General features: G+C 37.7%; 1 protein-coding gene across 5 annotated transcripts in view; it reads right to left on the minus strand.

Annotated features, from left to right (window-relative positions):
• Nucleotides 1-518: 518 nt before the first annotated feature.
• The window catches only part of MXI1 (MAX interactor 1, dimerization protein), an 83040-nt gene continuing 59210 nt past the window's right edge, over nt 519-24348 (minus strand). For all 5 annotated transcript variants that reach the window (XM_011967548.1, XM_011967552.1, XM_011967550.1 and 2 more), the window contains 3 exons: nt 8557-8671; nt 7747-7918; nt 519-3055 (listed from right to left, as the gene is read on the minus strand). In XM_011967548.1, coding sequence (XP_011822938.1) covers nt 2892-3055; nt 7747-7918; nt 8557-8671 — 451 coding nt within the window. In that variant the 3' untranslated portion in view covers nt 519-2891. The remainder of the gene's footprint in view (nt 3056-7746; nt 7919-8556; nt 8672-24348) is intronic.

The following is a 24348-nucleotide window of genomic DNA, read 5'->3' on the forward strand; positions in this document are numbered from 1 at the left end:
TGAACTCAAGTGATCTGCCCACTTCTGCCTTCCAAAGTGCTGGGATTACAGGTGTGAGCCATTGCGCCTGGCCTACCTGTACCTTTTAATACAAATGTCACTCAGGTGTTTTATAAATAGGGTACCCTAAATAAGGTTAGTGAAGACTAAGGTTAGTGGAACTTCCAGACTTGTTTGCAATTTGAGTAATAGCGTAGCTAAAGGGATGCTCCCAAGTTATTTAGAGAACAGATCATGACAATGGCTTTGTGTCCTACCTGAAGCAGTTAAGATTATTATCAGTATGGCACATTAAACCACATGCAGTTAGGTTATATGGAGTTATAAGTCAGGCTCCTGTTGAAATTGCAGAACAGGAATGGCAATTATAATTCAAACTGCTATTCGATTTGTCATTGATACTGATTTGGTAACAAAATAGACATTTAGGAGATAGTTAACTCTTTAGGTGTGGATACCTATTCATGTTTTTGCCTTCATAAAGAAGGATGGTACAAAAAGAACTCGGGTATTCTTCATTCACAGTTTTTATTTCTTCCAATTAACTTTTGTGTCTTCAAAGTTGATTTGTCTTTTAAAAAATTAATACTTCTTACTCATCATACAATCTACACCACCCCAAAGAAAACAAACCCAGGGAAGGAATAATTTAGGGGGCAGTTAAAATGTGCACTATAGGTTTATAACAAATGCTTTCCAGCCCATAATCCTGTACATATACAACGAAATGGCAGCACCTCAAGTTCTTCTGAATGAAGGCCCAAATAATGCCCTAGGGCAAATAATGCAAGCGAAGGCCATGAGAATAATAAAACAGAAGCTTAGTCACTGGCTTCATTCAATTTCCATGGTAGCACACTCTTCAAACTGTCTCACACTTGGTCAAGAGTAAGCAAATATAGAGGCAACATCTTCACTCAGCCAGTAGTAATTATAAGTGAAAGCAGAAATAATTTACCTGGGCCACAAAAATGGTTTTGTCATGTTTTTCATTAAGTCCCTAGCACCTGAAACGTAGCAAATTCTGATACTGGGCTTCTAAAGGCATGCAATTTTTCACTCACATCTACTTCAAAGAATTTCTTCCACTCAAACATAGCACAATCAAGGAAAAACTTCCAGAGGCACAGGAAGAGCACAAGAACAAGTATATGTTGAGGCGTAACATATGACCAAGATGGTACACTATATATAGAAGCAGTGAATGCTGTTAAAGTGCCACTTACAAAGGGATAGTCTAACATTAACACACAACTCAACTGCACTGCTAAATATGGTTGTCTTTATTTTCTTTTTCCTTGCCCAGCCCTATCTAAACATAAAATAAAACTACAGGACTGAAATTAACAATCCATTAAAATCAGCAATAAGTTATGAAAATCATAAAGCTTTTTTTTTTTTTTTTAAGTAATTAAGGGTAGTTAAATTATTTAAAGTATACAAAGTCCAAACAGCCAGGGGTAAGGTCTCCAAGAGGCCTTCCCAGGGTAAGAGAGAGGGCCACAGGGGAACCTTGGAGTTTGAAAGACAAAGGGAACACATGACATCAAAGTGCAGGCTAGAAATTTCACTTAGAAGAAAATAACATTACTGAAAATATTCGTAAGAGTACCAATAGCACCTGCACAGTGGGACTGTGAGGAAGAGAGAGACTGCCTGTAGGAAAATGGAAGCAAATCTTTACATTAAAATGAGACAAGTGCTGAACTTAACTATGTTAACTATGATAGTGTGTCTACAATAGATATCAGATGGTTAAAAGCTGGTAAAAGGTAATGATTCTAAAAACAAAAATAGCATTGACCTTTTTTCTACCTAGCCCAGACCTCATTCATTTTGTGCACTATAAAGAGTGAGGTGTGAGGTGTTTTATCATTATCAAATGCTGCATCAAAATAGATGATTTTTTTCCCCATGTGTTTTTCCACTATAAAAGACATCTATGTTTTTTTTATGGATAAGCTTTAAAAAGATGTCATTTTGGTTTTCAACACATATAAACAGTTATCAAAATCTGAAATAAAAATGCTGCTGTGGCTCAGACCTTGGCCTGCTAGTCTGCGTGCACAACTCTTCTGACCCACGCAGACACAGAGGCACGTGGAGCTTTTTCCTTCTGGCTCCCCAATCCATACTCATAGGCCTTGTAGGATAGAGGCTGTCATGCATGAACTGCTCCCATGTGGCCTAAGGGCAGCAGGATGGAGAGCTGGCAGTTGGGTGCCCTAGTGCTAACAATGCAGGATAAGGTTAGCTTGCTTAGCATGGAATCCAACAGAAGGCTGAGCTGCATGATGATCCCTTTCAAAAGGCTTCATGGGAGTCTCTCCTTTTGCAGAGCATGAAATGAGCTTTTTTAAAAAAATAATAATAATAAAGGATTGATCATCCACAGGCTTCATGATAAACTGTCCCAGGCTGAGTTTTAATAGCTCATTAGCTATCCAAGATTAATACCTGATTTTCTTGTCTTTTCATTTGAATACTTTTTATTTCGCTTTTAGGACCATAAAGCTCAGGAAGGGTTCATAACCCCATCCTTAAATGTGTCTACTCAATGTAGTATGAGCAAACTAGAAAAGCGAAAGAGGATGGCATCTCCAATGTCCTCTTTTCAATCAACTCAAATCAAGAAAATTTCACACAAGTTTTCTGCTGCCACTAAAAATTATGATTTTTCCAATATGAATATTCTGAATATTTGTTCTCCTTGGGAGGCTCTGCCCCACTTTTTGCTAAGTATTTGCTTAAATACAGGTCCTCTGACCCTTTTGTTCAAGTATAGTTTAGTTTTAAAGAGGAGACTGCATCATGAACCCAATTTAAGAGATTGTTTGTATTGAATTGGCCCAGTGAATATTTTGCCCTGCACTGTTATGTCATGCTGGGTTCTATGAAGTGAATGAAAGTTTGACACTGGCACTGGAGTAACCCTCATCACTCCCAATACTCGGCAGGCTGCTGTGGTCATCAATGTCACTGATGCTGGTGGTACTTATATTGTCCACTTCTCCATGGGAGAACTCTGTGCTTTCAACATCCACTTCAATCTCCTCTGCCAAAGGAAAAAAAAAAAAAAAAAAGAACATTAATAATCAAGTATAGCACACCTTCAAAAACTAACGGCATGAGGAAAAGAGGTATAAAAATGTTAATACAACAAGCTTATTATCAGTGATCCCTGGAGAACAGAGGAACTGAAGGTGAAGAGACAGGAATATTTTTTTGCCAAGGGGAATGTCTGACATACAGTGGTGGTCTTAATTTAGGCAGCAAATTTACTAAATCCTTTGACGCCAGTTCGTCTGGACCTCCCACTAAAACCACTTGGCGTATTTGGGAATTAGTGCTTAATATTAAAAGGTCCTAACCCCCAAGTGGTTTAAAAACATCTGTTTTGCATTAAACCACAAACTAATCCTCAGTTCTGTTTATTAATCAGGGTTGCCTTAAATGGTGGGCAGGAGCATAAACTTAATATAGGCAAACTAGAAAATTTACCCATCCAGGCCTTTGGTGGTGCCATTCTACAGATAGTTCAACAGACTTCTAGGATTCATCATAAAGATCTTCAACTAGTCAGTCAAACAAGTCATAATAAAGTAGAGTTTGAGGGATATGTCTTAGATTTAATTTTCTTGCATCAAATATAGCTTGAAATAAGGGCCTGATACTTAAAAGTCTTCAGATTATAGTGAGATCCATTTTGATGGTAGTATACAGACTTAAAAACCAAACATTAAAAAATAAATAAATAAATAAATATTTGACTCAGCTATCGACAGATAATGTTGCTGGATGCAGTGTCTGTAATCCCAGCACTCTGGGAGGCTAAGGCAGGAGGGATCGCTTGAGCGCAGGAGTTTGAGACAAGCCTGGGTAACAAAGTGAGACCCCATTTCTACCAAAAAAAAAAAAAACCCCACAAAAATTAGCTGGGTACACTGGGTGAGCCAGTAGTTCCAGCTACTCGGGAGGCTAAGGTGAGAGGATCACTCTTGAGCCCAGGAAGTTGAGGCTGCAGTGTGCCCACGTCTCATCACTGCACTTCAGCCTATGTGACAGAGTGAGACCCTCTTACAAATAAAAAAAATCTTAATTGTTAAATACTAGATATTCAATCACCAATAATATACATAAAGCAATACACGTTAAAAACAAAAAGGAGTTAAAAAGTTGTTTTCTCCCATCAGAGCTAGAGTGAACCCAGGATTTTTCAGTTACCTTAAAACAAATTCAAAGCCTGATGTTTCACATTTGGCACTGACTTTAAGGGGTCATACTAATCACAACTGCTTTAAAAAAAAAAAAAAAGTGGATTCAGCCAGGTGCGGCCAGCACTTTGGGAGGCTGAGGGAGGTGGATCACGACATCAGGAGTTCAAGACCAGCCTGACCAATTTGGTGAAACCCTGTGTCTACTAAAAATACAAAAATTAGGCGGGTATGGTGGCACGCGCCTGTAATCTCAGCTACTTGGGAGGCTGACGCAGCAGAATCACTTGAACCTGGGAGGCAGACATTGCAGGGAGCCAAGATCGCGCCACTGCACTCCAGCCTGGGAGACACAGCGAGACTCTGTCTCAAAAGAAAAAAAAAAGTGGATTCTTGTGAGGCCAAAAGGACAGGGTGAAGCTATTTCCAGGAATATACTTTTCAAAAGGGCTTGTTGCTTCAAAAGTTTTAGAGATTCTAGAGTTGTGTTTTTAAAATGTAGGCAGCTATCCAAATAATCTATTAATTCATATATTTGCTCTATATCCATATTGCTTCAGAAACCATTTTTCCCCACACCACTGAACATTCATCCAACCTACAACTAGAAGATAATAACAAGGCACACTATTCAAAAGAGCATGCTGAACTCAGTCAAAACAAAGTAAAATGATGGCCAGCACAGCGGCTCACACCTGTAATCCCAGCACTTTGGGAGGCCAAGGCGGGAGAATTGCTTGAAGCCCAGGAGTTTGAGACCACTTGGGCAACAAGGCCTATCTCTATTTTAATAAAATTTAAAAATGTTTTAAAAATTAAAAAAAAAAAAATGAGAAACTGCTTTAGCCAAGTGTACCAGAGATGTTAACTAAAAGCCCCTGTAACACTACAAAAAGGAGGTTGCCAGCTCAGGATAAGGATGGTACTTGGTAAGGTACTACTAAAGTAAGGTACACTGGGAACACTAAAAAAAATTTTAGAGCTATAGTGATGAAATACACCCTCCTCTCTGAAATTTGGAGGTAGTTGGGGTGGGTACAAGGAGGAGGTAACAGGAAGGACAGCTAAAACCTAAAGACCTAAGAAGAGGTTTCCACTAGCTAGCAATAGAGGAAAGACCAGGACACCAAGGTCTGGGTTATTTCTGCTATACCTAATTCAGGGTTATTTCTGCTATACTTCACTGTTATAAATGCAGCATGTCCTTCAGGTTCTTGCTACTGCCTCTGGTAGACTTTTCTTGAAAACTGAGTGCCACACAAAAATAAACTTTTACATAGAAAAATAACAGAACAGAAAAACAAGAACTCCTAGGGTTGTGTTAAAAAGGATGAAAAAACTATTTGAAAGGCTCCTACTCACCAAATCTGGGACAGTTTGAGCATTCAAAAGAATTTAAAAGGATGACTGCAATGGATTGGAACACATTCGGTACAGCAAAACGTGAGTTCATGATATAATCAAAAACCAGTAAAACCAAAACTTGTTACTTCTGGAAGTTGCTATGGTACCAGCTCTGTTTGGGAAACTGATAAAGCAAAAAACAAGACCAAGCATTTATCCCACCTTCCCTGTATGAACTTTATTTCAGGATAACGGAAAAGTTGAGAAAATGTTTATAGAAGAAAAACAGTTATTAATACATGAGGAATGACACAATTAGAAAACCACTATTTTATGACACCTCAATGAAATAAGGGCAAGAATTGCTAAAACTATTAAGTTAAAGGCTGATACATTTATATAAATGTATTAAAATGACCTTACCTGAACCTACTGATTAATATTAAAAGTGCGACAACTAGACACAATACTGACTTAACAGGAAGTACAAAGCACCACCTATGAAGTATTCTGCATCTACCAACTAGTTTACAGTAAACATAAAGGACATAACATATTAAATGACACCATGAGAATACAATCAGACAAATCTAGGATGTGGGAAATTCTATAAGAAAAATGACTCAGTCTCTTGATGTTTCAAAAAATATGTACATATATACACACACAGATCTATACCTATATATTCATTAATGTTTTCTCTGCCAAAGAAGTCTTTTTGAGATGTTGTATAGAAATCAGTTTTTGTTTCTACCAAAATGGTGTGGAACAGGAAAAATTATTATAGATTAATATCTTAAAAGGCACATCAAACAAATGCAATGTGGCCTTTGGATCCTGATTTAAACACACCAATGGTAAAATACCATTTTTGAGACAACTGGAGAAAATTTATCACAGACTGGATATTAGATGATATTAAATAAGATTATCTGATTTTATTAATTTTGTGGGGTATTATAATTGCATTATAATTACATTTTTTAAAATCCTATTTATTCAAGATACATACTGAAGTATTTAGGGGCAAAATGATGTTATCTGGGATTTGAGTTAAAGCATTCCAGAAAAAATACTGAGGGTGAGGGTAGTGAAAAACAGATGAAACAAGTTGACAGCTATTCAAACTGAATGGTGGGTATACAGGAGTTCATTATTCTATTCTAAGTATGTTTGAAAATTTCCACTTAAGAAAGTCAAAACCAAAAAACAAAATCAGAGTCCTAAAAACAAACAAAAAAACCCTGTCATTTGTCTCATGTTTTAGAATCCTGAAGAGCTCATGAGCTCTTTTCTCCAAATGTAAGGCTTCAAATCACCAGTGTTCACCTCTGGGATCTTTTAATGTGATATGAAGCCTGATGTGGTGGGAGCTTTAGAAGAATGATCAGTAAAATTCAAACCATTCTTTTTTGGTTGACTTCTGTTCTTTAATTCTGTCAAAGACAAATATTCTAGGATAGATGGAAAGCGAAATAAAGGGTGTTGTACTTTAAAATCTACATATAAAAATTCACATCACCAGTAATAAAAACTTCGACATCATGTATCTTCCTGACACGGGCACATCATTATTATTTTTTTTTTTTTTGACGGAGTCTCGCTCTCGCCCAGGCTGGAGTGCAGTGGCATGATCTCGGCTCACTGCACGCTCTGCCTACCGGGTTCACGCTGTTCTCCTGCCTCAGCCTCCCAAGTAGCTGGGACTACAGGCGCCCACCACCACACCCGTCTAATTTTTTGTATTTTTAGTAGAGACGGGTTTCACCGTGTTAGCCAGGATGGCCTCGATCTCCTGACCTCGTGATCCACCCACATTGGCCTCCCAAAGTGCTGGGATTACAGGCGTGAGCCACCGGGCACAACATTGCTTCTGTGATATTCCTTACCCCAACTGTATACCCTCAATCTAATCATTTGAAAACATTAGACAAACCCATATTGAGGGACATTATATAATATATAATATAAATACATAAATATGAATATATATTTTTTTCAAGGAAAAAAACCCAAAAAGTTTAATAGCCCACACTGGCTCTGCCAGACAATATTATGATTGCATAAAACCTACAATGTTACACTGTTCCCTAAAAAGAAAGCAAATACAGTGCCTCCCAACATACCCTCCCTAAATCCAGATACAGAGATGTTTAGTATTTCATTAAAGAAGAGGCAAGTTGCCTACCTCGCTCTGAATCAGAACGATCTGAAGAAATAGTTGATCCAATGCTGTCCATTCGTATTCGTTCCATCTCCTGAGGACCCTGCAGCTGTTCCAGTCGCCACTTTAAAAATCTCTGTTCTCGTTCCAAATTCTCAAGCTGGTGCTGGCTCTTCCTTTCAGCTTCTTCAAGTTTCTGAAATGATGAAATGATTTTTACATTTGTGTATAGTCCAGTACAAACAAAAAAACTGATTCCTTCTTTGGCAGAGAAAACATGAATGAATATACACGTGTGTGTGTGTGTGTGTGTGTGTGTGTGTATAAAAATACATAAATACATTTTTAAAGCCTCCGAAATGAGAATGCATATAAATACATATTTTTAAAAATGAAAAATAGTTTTGTCTTTACTTTTGTGTGTATGTAATGAATGCTATGTTACTGAACAAGATGGACTTCTAAAAGTCTGTAATCTCCACAGAGAAACTTCCTCTGTAGTGTGGTATTTGATGGAAAAATACTGAAGGATGCAGCCAAATGAAGTCATCTCCACCAGAGGGCACAACTGCCTTCCTTCTGAGTATGAAGAGGGTAATTGTTATTTTCCTAGTGTTCCCAGCTCTTCAAATGGCCACACTGTCAAAACAATTTAGTTTAATCAGGTTATGTTGTTCCCATCAGATTAGCTGATAAGTTTTTAGAAAGACTTCTCTTGAGGTCAGTTACTAAGAAGGGCATGGTGAACTAGCTGATATATATGAATAGGAATCAGTGCCAATAATTAAACCAGAACCGAGTGAATTGTGCAAATCTGAAAGTAAAAATTCTCACCTTAATGTGTGCTTTGGCTTTGTTGAGCAAACCAAGTGTTGTGTGCCTGGTGCAGTCTGGTCCTAGTGGAATCAGAACTTTTAAACGTTCTAAACAAAGGCGCAGATGAGCTCGTCTAAGAAAGACAAAAAGTCAAATCAGCACAGTCTGGATATTTCACTAGAAATATCATAAAATGTATTTTAAGATAAACAATAATTTGCATCTATTCAGCCCACAGGATAGATGTTACACCCCTAATTCTCCACTTTCAAAGAATGTAGGGGTGGCTGCATTTCAGTCTCTGCTATTTCTGCTGTACTCTTTAGACAACAGTCACTTTAGATTATTATCCCCAATGGTAATCTCTGTCAAGATGGTTTATTTTTTAACTCACCCCATAAACTGTCTCAACTGTATAATATGGAAGTGTGAAAATTGTATTTGATCTTGAATAACTAAAAGGACAATTGTATTTGATCTTGAATAACTAAAACCACAGGTGAGAGGAGAGGTTTTCAGCTGTGGTACCCCAAGGGAGTATAAAATGCTCACAAGTTTCTATTTCCTCCCTCCCACCTTTTACTTGTTTGCACATGTGTGTGTGGGCATGCGCGCGCACACACACACACACCCCCTACTTCTCTACAACTGTAGCCATCCTACAGTGTGTTACATGTTGTTATATATTAGTTTGAACCATATGAAATTTCTGATATTCAGCCACTTTTCACTTATAAAAATGGTGATTTCTTATACTCCAATACAAAAGAAAAAGCAAAATTCTGTGACCAGCTAGGGTAGGATTAGACAAAATGTATGTCCTGTGGTCAATTCTAGCCACAGAAATAACCCAGAAAATAACCCCCTGCTTCTTACCTAAGTGTGCTAGCTTGTTAGCTTAATTTTTTTTTATTTTTCTCTCTTCCTCTCTCTCACTACCTGCCTCCAATCCACAAGGACAACAGGTGACAAAAATTACTTACTGAAAGTCATTGCATTCTCTAATCTACCCTTTCTGTGGGAAAGTTGACGGAAATTTCTCCTAGAAATGATAGCAGAGAACCTCATGGATTTACCTTCCCTGTGCCCTAAAAGAACTATGATCATGGTGATGAGAGAGTTCTGAATATTTAACTTCATCCTAAAACAATACTAGTCCACATCTTTGGTCCTGTGTTTCATAAGGGATAAGGTAATCCAGCAGTTAACAGCATATCTGAAAAGAAAATCCACAAATATGTTCATAGTTTACCCCTCCTCCTTAAGGACCTATAATTGAACTTTCAGTAACTGTCTTAACTGCATCAAGAACAAAACACATACCCTCCATTCTCTTCTGAAAGAGGACCAAAATAGTTTTGCTAATTCATACACCAAACTATGTGCTTTCTCTGTCTTAATAGACAAGAAATAATGTCAAGTGAAATTCTAAAAGGCTAGCAATTTGAAAGAGAGGTAGGAGAAGACAATAAGCAGCCAATTATGTCATGATAAACAAGGATGATTAAAGGTAATGAGGTCAGAGGTTTGGCTGATGAATTAAGATTCTTTTAGCACCTACTAACCTAACTATAGTTAAAGGTCTGACAGTATTTCCATTTCAAATTTCTTTATTGAGTTCAGTACCTCAAGTCTAATATTTGGGTCCAGGCTGAAACCTGACATAAGTGATGTGGATAAAGGAATCCCTAAATTAAAGGTGTATCAATGGATTCTCCTTAATGATATTTAACAACTTCAAAGTCACTTTCCTCCCCTACTATACTACTGAAATGCATGGAACCTTTAGCTAAATTTTTATTTTTAACTGGAAAATTTCTTAGGTGAGGATTCCCATGTGACCACAGTACTCTTGCTCAGCAGACCAGAAAAAGCAAACAAACAGCGACAACAACAAAACACTGGAGTAAAAAGTGCCTTTAAACTCTTCATTAAGATTATTATGGCATATAACAACTGCACTCATATAATATGACTGGAGCGTGGAAACAGAGACTGGCAGCTACATTAATAGACATTCCAGCTTTAAATTCAGTCTTCTAAAAAACTCAACAAAGCAACTAGTAAAGTTAAGCACATTACCACAAGAATACCTTGTCAATTTTGTTCGAATTAACTCCAAAACTTCAGTATATGTAAGAATTATCTTGTATTTTTTAGTTTTTAAGAAACTTCAAAATGGGCTGGGCATGCTGGCTCACGCCTACAATCCTAGCACTCTGGGAGAATGAGGTGGGCGGACTGTTGGAGGCCAAGAGTTCGAGACCAGCCTGGACAACACGGCAAAACCCCATCTCTACTAAAAATATAAAAGTCAGCCAGGTATGGTGGCGCATGCCTGTAATCCCAGCTACTCGGGAGGCTGAGGTACGACAATTGCTTGAACCCAGGAGATGGAGGTTGCAGTGAGCCGAGATGGCGCCACTGCATTCTTCCTGGGCCACAGAGTGAAAGTCTGCCTCAGGAACAACAGGAGAGGGGAGGGGAGGGGAGGGGAGATCAAAATGATTCCGTAAACTTTCATATCAAGGAAAAGAAAGGTGGGTCTATTTTCCGTTTTGTGATACTTGCTAAAACCTAGAATGAAAATAACATATTAAAATTTTTTCTCTCTTTAATCATTCCATGTATTTATTACATGGATTTTACGTACTCAGCACTGTTTCAGATACCTGCTTGAGAAAGAAAAGTAAAAAAGAAATGTTAACTTTAAGAGTTTACGTTCTAGACTACAGAAAGAAACATACTGTTTTGTATCATTTGGTCCACACTGAATGAGTCATACAGATATCAAGGACAACAGAATTTGAATAAATGGAGAGATTGTAATCAGAGGAGGTAGACTTGAAAAAGAGGTTGAAATTTGACTTTGGACTTGAAGAATATTGAATTTGTCTATGAAAAAGCAAAGATTCTCCAGGTAATTTAAAAAGTAAAGGACCTAAATTTATAAACTGGGAGCATGTTTAAACATAAAATTTTAAATGCCTTATTTTCTCTCCTTCAAGGGAAAACAACTGAGCTGGAATTCTATAAGGAAATAATCAGCTAGTTTCAGCTGTCTGAGGATCTGCAATGCACTGACAAATCAGGAGGTACCCAGACCAAAGTTTGAAAAATGCCTAAATGAACAGGGAAGGCAGAATGCTCTAAAAGGTATTTTTTATTAGCCACTACTGAACATTTATTGTCAAATAATTATTCATCTGCTCTGAGATACAGCTTACACCAAGAAAATACACCCTGAGATCTCTCACAAGGGCAAGTGATGCCATTCTTCATATTTTGTAAATACAGTCCTCCAAAATTGATATTAATATGAAGGATGAACAGTGAATTATTTCCTCTGCTCTTGTGGAGAGAGGTGTACCTGTGGAAGATAAATGTCATTTCCTTAAGTTTTTGTATTTAAATGAAACAGGCATTTGGAGAGTAGAATAACAAATGGTTAATGGCAGTTGAACAGCAGCTGACCAAGAGGGAGAGTCCCATCCAAATAATACACACGGTTACCACATGTCCTTAGATGCCACTTAGGTAAATGTACCCTTCCAAGAGCAATGGATGCCCTGTAACTGTAAACTGGAAAGAGTTAAATCAGAAAAATCCATTCTCCTCAATGTGTAAGTTTTTTTCTCTCCTACAAATTCTTAGAACAGCAATTGTATGGCAAAATTATTCTTCCTTTTCATTGGTGCTGCTCTCCACCCTTTCCCCCATAAGTCTCCCTGTTGGTAACCAGATTGCGAGCTTCACCACCAGTGACCTAGAAAGGCATATCTTTTGATGCCATCTGGTCCTTTCTTTTCTTGCCTTCATTCTCATGTGACTGGTAGCTCAAGAGTCTCCTGTATGAGGTTGCCAAATCATGGATGCTGTAAGACTTCGGGGGAAGGAAAACAGACAAGCAATAGAAGAAAATAGCTTGGTTTGATTTGAAAATCCTTATTCACGGGCTGGGTGCAGTGGCTCACGCCTGTAATCCCAGCACTTTGGGAGGCCCAGGCGGGCAGATCTTCTGAGGTCAGGAGTTCGAGACCAGTCTGGCCAACAAGGTGAAACCCCAACGTTACTAAAAATGCAAAAATTAGCCAGGCATGGTGGTCCATGCCTGTAATCTCAGCTACTCAGAAGGCTGAGGCAGGATAATTGCTTGAACCCGGGAGGTGGAGGGTGCAGTGAGCTGAGATCGCGCCACTGCACTCCAGCCTGGGTAACAGAGCAAGACTCCACCAAAAAAAAAAAAAAAAATTCCATATTCACTGAGGAAAAAAATTGCAACTATCATATGATGATGTTTTTCAAGTCTCTAAGGGAGAGAAGAGCTGACACAGAGAATAAGGATTCATGAAAGGCATGGTCCTGCACCTCTAGTAAAAGAAGGGAAAGAAGGACGGGGAAAGTTAAGGCTGCTGTTCTGAATATTATGATGAACACTAGACAAACAGCAAGTAGAAAGAACCTGGTACTGAAACATTTATAGAACTAGATTTAATGGAAACTGATTTTTTAAAACATTTAGCTCCTTGGTAGACATTTACTTTACTTTTATTTAACATATACCTTTTTAAAAAAACATGAACAGCTAATAAAAACTGTAAAACTGAAACCTTTCCTATTTTAGCATGAGTTACAGTAAAACAAAGTTAGAATTAAAGTACTGCAGCAGGAAGTGCCCTGTGAGAAAACTGGAGTTGCCTTGCTGAGGGAGGGGGTTGGAGAATGAAGAGTTCCCAAAGTACTTTTATTTTCAAAGACACTTTGAGTTCTGTTTTAAAATGAGATTTTAAAGTGGGTTTTGCCCAGGGGAAAAGGTAATTCCCAGCCACTAACCCTGTTAGAGAGAAGAGTCCTATCAAAATTAACCACACCTTCAAAAAAGGGCAAGCCCCTTGTGGGATAAAGAACAATTAGAGTCTGTTTGGCTTTTATTTTGGAAGACTGGGATCATTTTTCCCTGAAGGAACCAATGCTCCTTTTGATTTCAAACTCTGTAACCTCTACTGCCAAACTGATGTACCACAGAACATGAAGGGAAATGATTTTGCTATAAAATGGCTCCACTAGTAGCTGTGCTATTTTAAAGCACAGGTGTATCAACTATAGGAAGCGTACACTGTTGTGGGAAAAGAGAGGAAAGAATACCCTTTCAGAAACAAACCGAGTATCATTTGATGATGTTTTTCAAGTAGTCTTTAAAACTCTAATGCCCCTGTCCAACAATAATAAATCTAACCCCTGCCTGGCCCCACAGATGATCCACTGGCAGATGCCTTTGGAGGCATGGTCCTTCATTGGAACCTGCTTGTCTTTCATTCTTCCACTATAGGATACCTAGACTTTACCAGGTAACTAAATCAAAATGGAAAGCAAGTCAAGTGATGGAGACAGTGCTTATATTTTCCTCTCTGCTGAATGTTACGTAATAGGCTATGAGTCCTCCCATGAGCCACATTCTTCAAAGCTGCAGTGGCTTGTGGCCAGGTTTCCCAATTCCTGACACACACTCCTGCATGTGACAGCAGCTAGCTACTTATCCTACATTCTATATACCAAAGTGTCTCTAAAACTTAATGTGTTGAGAATCTTCTGAAAACCCAAATTTACCCCCCCAAAAAACCCTGCCTGCCTGTTTTCCTAATGAAAAATGACATTAAAAATGGATCCTGATATATCAAAAGCATATTGTGGCTGAGTTTTATTTACTAAAACATGTACGATCATATTCTGCTGTTCAGCTTATTCTGTTCATGAAATAAAAAAGCTAAACAAAGGCCGGGCATGGTAGCTCATGCCTGTAATCTCAGCACTTTGGGAGGTTGAGGCGGGCGGATCACGGGGTCAGGAGATCGAGACTACCCTGGTTAACACAGTGAAACCCAGTCTCTACTAAAAACACAAAAAATTAGCCAGGAGTGGTGGCACGCGCCTGTAGTCCCAGCTACTCAGAAGGCTGAAGCAGGAGAGTCGCTTGAACCTGGGAGGCAGAGGTTTCAGTGAGCTGAGATCGCGTCACTGCACTCGAACCAGAGTGACAGAGTGAGACTCCATCTCACAAAAAAAAAAAAAAAAGCTAAACAAGCTATTTCTACAAAATGGCATTTGATAATTGTATGTTTCACCTACAACTCATATATTATCTAATTCACAGAAAATAAACAGACTGTTAACTCCCAGGTAGTAACTTGGCAAGTGGCATGTCCCTAGCGTCAGATCTGATTGTGGTAGTCATGGGACTTAATGATGACAGAAATAAAAACTTAGGAAAATAGCTGGGACTCTCTTCTCACTTTTCAAAAAGAAGCAGCTTTCACTTAAATAGTCTTAATTGGTATCTTATAATCAAATAGAAATATCAAGTGTTATTATAAAGTTGCAAATTATACAAATTACATATAATATATAATAATATAAATTATTCTGTCACATTGTCAGCCTCAGCATGAAAGGGCTTATCTGTATACAAATAAGAATTAAAATGGTTGAGATGCATGTTACTTATTCTTGGGAGACTTTTTAAAACCACTTTCTTTCAATAAAATCTAAATAGTTTTTAGCATAGGCTATATATACCGCTAGAGGTATTCAACACTGAGCCAAAGGATATTTGAAGCCACAGGGTTATACTATCCTTTCCAGAAGTCCTAATTTTTTTTCAAAAATTTGGAAGAAAAACATTGTATATAAAAACAAGCACAAATAATGCAAAATATGTTTTTAAAAGAAGACTTCAAATTTCATATTATTTCAGACAGGTTGAGTATTCCTTATGTGAAATGCTTAGGACCAGAAGTGTTTCGGATTTCTCATTTTTTCGGATTTTGGAATATTTGCATTATATTCAGCTAAGCATCCTAAATCCAAAAATCCCAAATCTGATATGCTCCAATGAGCACTTCTGTTGAGAGTCATGTTGATGCTCAAAATGTTTCACATTTTGGAGCATTTCATATTTCTGGACTCGGGATGCTCAACCTGTACTACATCCCAGGATCTCCAGGAATTTATGTTCAGACTGCTAGAGCAAATCACTACACATCACTATAGACTTTGGAACATCATTTTTGACTCATGGCTAGGATTATGTCTCTCAAAGGTTTGAAGAGAGAAAAATAAGGGACAAGGGAGAAGGGAGAGAAGATATGGAAGAGAGAGGAAAGGGAGATGTAAATTAATGATGACAAAATAGTAGCATATTCTTTCTCAAACTACACAGATTCCACATAGGCTGAAATGTTATTTAGTCTTTACAACTCAGAAATATGAAGAACGTGAAGTGTCACTCAGTAACAATTATCATCAGTAAACAACAGTGCCCTATTATACCACTGAGCTAAATGCTGTAACGATTTTTCAAGTTGTCAGTAATCTTTACCTGTTTGAAGACTATAATTTAGTCCTCTGCCTACCACCTTTCCAGCCTCATTTCCCATAACTCATACCCTTGCAAACCTCTTCCATAACCAAATGTGCTTTTTTGTACTTGCCAATTTCTCTACCTGGAATGCCATTCTCTCCAAATGTCCACCTGGTGGGCATCTAACTCATTTTCAGGCCATGACCAAACAATTTCTTCCACAAGATCATCCTAGGGATACTCCTTCCTCAGATAATACTTGATTTTATACTAATCACACTGTATTTCAATTGAGACTGAAGCCATACTTTCAGTCATTTCTGTTTTTCAAATAAACAAAATGACTGGCACACAGTGGGGAGAAGAGATGTAATATGTCTAGTGGATGTTTCTGGGACTCTTAAACTCACCAAAGTTGAGGTAACAATCAATACTAGGACCTCCAAACAGTATAATCAGATGCCAGGCTAACATTTGTGAGAGATCTGTTTATGAATGCCAGAACTCTTAACCGTTTTTTGTTTGTTTATTGTTTTTTTGTTTTCTGGTGCAACTGAAGTCACCAGCAAATGTTAAGGTGCACACCACCAAAGATGTCTACATGTAGAGTAACCAACAGTCTCCAACTTAACTCTTCATGAGAGTCAACACTTTTTTTTTTTTTTTTTTTTTGAGACATAGTTTCACTCTGTTGCCCAAGCTGGAGTGCAGTGGCACGATCTCGGCTCACTGCAACCTCCGCCTCTCGGGCTCAAGCAATTCTCCCACCTCAGCCTCCTGAGTAGCTGGGATTACAGGCGCGTGCCACCACGCCCGGCGAATTTTTTTATTTTACTAGAGACAGGGTTTCACCATATTGCCCAGGGTGGTTTCGGACTCCTGAGCTCAGGCAATCAGCCTGCCTCAGCCTCCCAAAGTGCTGGGATTACAGGCATGAGCCACCACATCCGGCCAACACCTTTTTTAACAGTGAAGCAGAGTTTAAGAACTGCAGCTTTTACAACAGAATGACTTTATCAAAGTATTTACAGTGATAGGGGCCTAGGACTAGGAAAACAGAAAAGAAACAGCTAAGAAAACCAAGGTATGAGAAGGGAAAGTCCAGAAAGAAATATTCCACAATGCAAAGAAGAAAAAAATTAAATCAACCGTTCTTAGTCCCATGTGATAAATGAGAAACTAGTGTATGCATAGCCCTACAAGATCCATGGACTGCTTGCTAAGTTGAAGACTATAGTGCAGAACATATAAACAACTATTTTTTTAATTATCCTGCATTCATGTCTAAGGAAGACTTCATTTTTGACAGCCTCATTTGAAAAAAATAATAATAATTAAATCTTGTTCCAGAGGCATTTGTTCTTGACTGGAACTCCCACAAGGAACCCAGTCTCCAAAGTGATTTAACAGAAATTGCTCACTTGACATCCATTCTGTGCTAAATTTAGTTTCTATGCATACTTCCAAAACCCTCTCTTATCTGTTTATAAGGATTTAGTTAAAAAGAAAAACTTGATCATTCATTCACCATATTTCTTCTTTAGTCACACAAGAACTTTCTGTATTCCAAGTTTCAAAGTCTGGGAAATAGGGCTACATCACTGGAGAAAACAGTGGCAATTTGTTCTAAATACAAAATAGCTTATTTTCCTTTGGCAACTTTCCAGGGGTTTGGGTGGATGGAAGGGATACTCCTCTCTATAGAGAGATCAGGCTCTGAACCTGGACTACTGTCAAAACTTAGCCATCGATGGGAGAGAATATTTTTTAATTATCTTTCACATCAATTTGGAAACTGATTAAAGATTTCTGCCTTATTAACAGTTTTTCTACTCTTTGGCCTTTTGTTGGTGTTCATCCCTATTCTGGCAGCCCCCATTGGCTGATTTAATGGTACCAAGGGGCTGAGAAGTGTTGCTGTCCAAAAGAAAAAGCATTCTCTCACAGGGACTGGGAAGGCAATCTGCAATCACAACAGTAGCTACTTGTTAATTTTCTATTTGAAACACAGTGATGTCAATAGTATTGTACCCTGCCAGCCACCATGGGGTAAAGTACATTTTGAAACCAAAACAAACTTCCTACGTGCTGGCAAGTGAGATCTGAGATACAGTGATAACATTCTATAAGACACTGACCTAGTTTTATATACAAAATGCAAGAATTAAGTCTACTCTTCTATGAAAGTTTAAATCTAACTCTCACAGCTCTATTCCTACCCAGAGCCCAGTATAATTGCTTTATTATATCAAATTATTGTCCAGGATGGAAGAGGGAAATGATGAAATACTGTTACTGATCTCTAATTAAAATGGTGATCTTACATAGCACAAAACAGCACGTTTAAAGAATGCTTTGTAATATAGCTGTTCATCTAGAAGCATAAAATGAAAATAGCAAAGCACCTTTAAAAATGGCCCTACTAATAAGATGTCAGTTGTAAAATAGCTCATTTTAAGGAGATATATTCATGTAGGAGGAAAGACATTTTATTAAATGGAACAGGAATAATCTGACCCAAGAATTAATTCACCCCAGAAGGCAAATATTCATAATTTGTACTGAATATGAGTAACCTGAAATAGAGAGTTAAACGATTAAAAGTGGTAACCATGCTTACTACTGGCAGATGGCAAATGATTTGGCATTGCTGGACATCTGCCAATCCAGTTAAGCCAGCCAGGAATTATTTTTAAAGTCCTATTTTAGAACAATTTTCCCAAAATCAAAATGCAGCTTGTTTTTTGGTGAGGAGGACATAAAATTTGCGGTAGAAAAAGGGTAACAAAGTGAACTGTTGGCCAATGTGTATGTGTATGTGGTGGTGTTGTCGTCGTTAACAACTGAGGCATTTACAGGCCATTTGCAACCTCTGGAAAAATAAAATTCACAGAATTTAAAATATGCCATAGTCCCTGATAATAATAGAGAATCGATGTTTTGGTATGTCTTTTTATTTCTAAATTACTTAATTGTTCTGAGCTCTCTTTCATTATACTGTATCACTTTTTTTTTTTTTTTTTTTTTTTTTTCCCTGACCACAAAGGGCCCAACTGAAGAGTAGTTTTTGAGAGTAACTTTTGGAGGCAGCCTAGCATAACACAACACCTGGCACCAATCCTGGGCATGCTCTCCTCTGATAAGGCAGAAATTTTCTGTGTTATAGTAGGGCACTTACAGATTAGCACTTTTAGGCGGATAGAAAGTGAACCCTAAGAACTACTTTTTTAAAACCCTTCTGAAAAGGGAAAGATGGTTTGATAGATTAACACCAATTACAATTATCTCCTCTTTATCAACTAAAAGACTGGGTTCAAGTTATATCTGGGTTGCAACATTACACTGTGTGACTTGCTTCTATTTATATTTGTCTAAATCTTAGTTTGACTCTCCTCTAGAAAAGCCCAGGAAAAGATTAAATGAGAGAGGAATCAGAGCTCTAGTATTTATTTTATATGATTCCAGCCTCAGCTCAATACCATTACAATTTTCTAAGGACTGCTACACAAGTGCTATTATTTTCATTTCATCAATAGCTCAGGAGAACAGCCCTGAAAAATCTATACAGTTCCAGGGATTTGAGAAAAGAAGGAAGAGCCAGACGGAGGGGAACATGTTTCAATTATTGCCAATCAATAATTTAGTTGTTCATCAGGCAGGCTGTGTGGCTCTCTTGCCTAAGTATATTCCAATAGCAAGAACATATTGACTATTACTCCAACTAAAGAAGCCAGTAGAGTATGGAGGTTACATTTTCCAATCTTGGCTACATTTCCTTTCAGATGTTGCAGGATGAAAGTTCTAAAACATCTTTCAGGATCACCAACAACTGTTATCTCACAGAACAAAAGGCATATGAAGGATACTTGGACATGGTGGAAAATAAGACCCAACATATATTCTGTATTTTCTTCTAAAATATCAATATTTCTTGAACATTGCAAACCAGCAAACCCATGTTCCCTCATTCATCTGACCCAATATATGCTAGCAGTAAATTCCAACTGTTTTCAAGGAAGTCCTAAGGGCCCATATCACCAAATTGCTTCTTTAAGAAAAATCATTTTCCATTATAAAAATAGCAGTCTTGAAAAGTCAGTCAGCTCTATCTAAATTGTGTTATGTTTACAAATGTTTTAACTGCAAAGATGGAATTTCTAATCAAAAAAAAGAACCTTATTTAGAAAAGAGTGATTTTTTTCACAGCTTTGTCGAATACAAGCTGTTCTGTAAAGGAGTAATTGTGAATCAGGCTGGAATAAAGTGAATCAAGATAGAAAAACCCTACAAACATAACAATTCTAAAGAAAAATGACATATTTGGTTGCATCAATGGTCCAAATGCCAGAGTTCATTATTGACAATGACACCAACAGATGGCTCAGAAAAAACTATGATAGCTGTCCTCCATGACAGTAACCAATATATTACAGAAACATATGCCTAACATCTCCTTACTAAAGCCCAATAGCAATATTTAATCAAAGAACTGATCTAAACTTGGTTTGATTTTATTTCTATTTTTATTAGGGTAGTAAGATAGTTACCACACATTGTATTAAGACTGTCTTTTTTTAATTTGAGAATTCCTCTTTTAAGATTCAAAGGGAATAGACACCTTCATTTTAGTCATTATGATTTTTGAAGAAGAAATCTAAGTGTACCTTTTCCTAATTTCTGGGTTTCTCCCTTATCTTAATTCAGCCATTACACTTCAACGTTAGAAAACCTGTATCTTTCTCATTTAATTTTAGATTTTAAAGGGACAGCTTTGCTCTAGTTACTTCAGGATAAAAGTATCAGAAAATAATGCATTCTATGAAACATAGATTTTTCTGTAATGGCATAAAATCCCCTATTAACCTCAGTTTTTAGGGAAGCTTACAAGAGATAGGTTATGGGTTAAAATTTTTAAAAATCAATAATCACGGGTTGATGCACTAAAGCAGGCAGAAAGTTTAAAAAGGCATAGGATTTCCCATGCAAACATCTTGCTTGGGCTTCTCTATTAAAGGATGAGAAGCACTCAGATAAAATATAATGTACAAGGTGAAATACATGATCTCAAAGTTACTAGGCTCTTCATCATATAGGGCCTACTAGAATAAAGTTGACATCTTCAATAGTACTCCAAAACAGAATGACCTCTAAGAAATTATGGAGGGCTGGCCGGGCGTGGTGGCTCACACCTGTAATCCCAGCACTTTGGGAGGCTAAGGCTGGCAGATCACGAGGTCAGGAGATCGAGACCATCCAGGCTAACACAGTGAAACCCCGTCTCTACTAAAAATACAAAAAAATTAGCCGGGCATGGTGGCAGGCACCTGTAGTCCCAGCTACTTGGGAGGCTGAGGCAGGAGAATGGCATCAACCCGGGAGGCAGAGCTTGCAGTGAGCTAAGATTGCACCACTGCACTCCAGCCTGGGCGACAGAGCGAGACTCTATCTCAAAAAAAAAAAAGAAAAAAGAAAATTATGGAGGGCTAAGGAATTGGATGTTCAGTTATCCTTATTTACTTAGAGGTAATGATAGATTGATCTGTCCCAGTTGAGGCTTTTGGTTGTTTTCACAAGACATTTGGGCATTCACCAACATTGCCACCACAAAAAGAGGGAGAACCATTGTAGACACTCCTTCATAGAAAACACAGCCATTAAAAATGACACTGTATTTTAGCTGTCATCAGAGACATACCAGGAAAGCAACTATAAATTAATAAGAAGGTTGTATCACATTCTCCAAATGTACTCTCAGGCCTGTATCTATCTTATCCATGCTGAAAAGCTGCAAGCTCACTTTCACCCCAGAGTAGGTGACAACTATAATGATTAAAAGAGCAAAAATGACTCAGATGTAGTATTTCTCCTGAAAGCCCTTTTAAACATACTGAAAACATGATAAAAACCAATTATGGCAAACTCCAAGACAGAACCATGCAGAGGAATAACCACTCGTGTCTAAGCTGTTCATATTAGCTTCAGCCTGGGATAACCCCTGCTATGAGTTTACCTCAACTCCCATCTCAAACACACACAACTTAGCACTTAATTATATGCTGCTTATAGAAGCTTATAATATCTTTTGTCTTCTACCTAGACTATAAGTCTCCAGAGCAGGGCTTAGGACTTCTACTTCTTTTATCCTATCCCCATTACCTAGCACACGGTCAATGCCTAATACGTGCTTGTCAGTTGATTTGTAATTATCTTTAGAAGTCCTCTGTCAGTGTTAGGATCTATACCACTTCAAATGAACTCCCATTTCCACCAAAAATTTCAAATCAGAAAACATCATCTTGGGGTATGTAAGACTGTCAAGAGACATCAGCATAATTACCCATTACTTGTAAGTCACCCTAGATTGATAATCAAAGGAAGTTCAAAATAAATCCTAAATTTTCAAGATCAAGTAATCAAGGAAGTTTGAAACAAACCCTAAATCTAAATTTTTAACATATTTCTTTGTTCTCTCATCTAAAAGTGCAAAGGGTGAGGAAGGGAAGAGAGTCAGAGAGAGGAGCCAAATTGTACTTTATTGAAAACAGTAAAACTGTTGTTAAAAGATAAACAATTTTTAACTATTATTTATTCCTAACCACTGTTGGGCCTGTACTAGCATCTAACTCCGCCATACTCAAGAGCTCTACCAAAATCTTCACCTGCCAAGAAAGATGTGTCCATTTTGCAAATCGAAGGTGACAAACTCAAACATATGCTTGAGCTCCAGCTTTTCCATATCCGAACTAAAAAATCCTAAATAGAAGTAGAATACAGTTCTCTATACCATTTCTAGAAAACATTTCTCCATCGAGGACTACCATTTGAAAAAACAAAATTTTTAACATAAAGCACTAAACAGCAGTAGCCTCAAGCTAATGTTTAAAAATCAATTGTTTTCTATTCCATTCAACTATTACTAAACATTGTTGACTACAATTTTAAATGAATGGAATTTTATTATGGCAAATTATAAACCCAGTTAAAATCTAAAAAATAATAAAGTTAACAGGAATTTGCCTGAGTAAATTAATCTACATAAGAAATCTTTATCTGGATGAAATTTAAAATTTTATGATCTCGAGAATATTTAAAAATTAATTACTAGGACGGGTGTGGTGGCTCATCCCAGCACTTTGGGAGGCTGAGGCGGGGGGATCACGAGGTCAGGAGTTTGAGACTAGCCTGGCCAACATGGTGAAACCCCGTCTCTACTAAAAATATAAAAATTAGCTGGGCGTGGTGGCAGGTGCCTGTAATCAGATACTCAGGAGGCTGAGGAAAGAGAATAATTTAAACCTAGGAGGCAGAGGTTGCAGTGAGCCAAGATCACGCCATTGCACTCCAGACTGGTGACACAGCGAGACTCCCTATCAAAAAATAAATAAATAAATAAATAAATCACTAATATATTTCCTTCTACGCACAGCAAATCAGAATGTGCTAAACAAAACTATTTTCAAATTTTCTAATAAAATGCCCAATACAGCAGGAACAAGTTTTGGTATATGATATTTGAAACTCACTAAAATAGTTATAAATTACTTTTTTTTTTTTTTTTTTTTTTTTGAGACGGAGTCTCGCTCTGTTGCCCAGGCTGGAGTGCAGTGGTGCAATCTCGGCTCACTGCAAACTCTGCCTCCCAGGTTCACACCATTGTCCGGCCTCAGCCTCCTGAGTAGCTGGGATTACAGGCGCCCGCCATCATGCCCGGCTAATTTTTTTATATTTTTAGTAGAGACGGGGTTTCATCGTTGTTAGCCAGGATGGTCTCAATCTCCTAGCCTCGTGATCCACCTGCCTCAGCCTCCCAAAGTGCAGGGATTACAGGTGTGAGCCACGACGCCCAGCCAAATTACCTTATTTTTAATAACTTCTTATCTCTACTTTAATTGCTTCACAGCCTTCAAATGAATCAAACTCAGAACTCACATATATGTAACTCATATACCTTTGTGGAAAAAAAGATGTGCATATGTATCTCTCTCATAACGCTTTTAAATTGTGGCAACAGAAAAGTGGCTCCAGATGAACCCATTGGCCATTTCAATAATAATCTCTGTAGCTAGCAGCATGTATGGAAATTTAGCACATCCTAACATATTTTCCTAAAGCTATTAATTCTAAACTAAGAGAGACATTAGCTTTCCAAAAAGAAATAGGTCTTCCTAAGGTTCTGTCCAAGATCAGTGTTCCAGCAGATCATGGAAACTTCCATGAAAGATTGTATTTCTGTAAATAATTCTACAGGCCTTAAATGATGTCAAATTAAATAGTTGTGAGAAGAAACAAAAAAAACAGAAGGAAAATAGGATTAACACAACTGCAGATGAAAATCGTGGAAAAGAGTTTATCTCAAAAAGCAAGCTGAAATCTAAGATGCTATATCAAAGTATAGAGCTATTTAGACAGAACAGGGTAACAACACCTCAAGGGCCAGATATTTGTATAAATTC

The sequence above is a fragment of the Mandrillus leucophaeus genome, unplaced genomic scaffold, assembly GCF_000951045.1.
Source record: "Mandrillus leucophaeus isolate KB7577 unplaced genomic scaffold, Mleu.le_1.0 Scaffold80, whole genome shotgun sequence".
Classification (NCBI taxonomy): Eukaryota; Metazoa; Chordata; class Mammalia; order Primates; family Cercopithecidae; genus Mandrillus; species Mandrillus leucophaeus.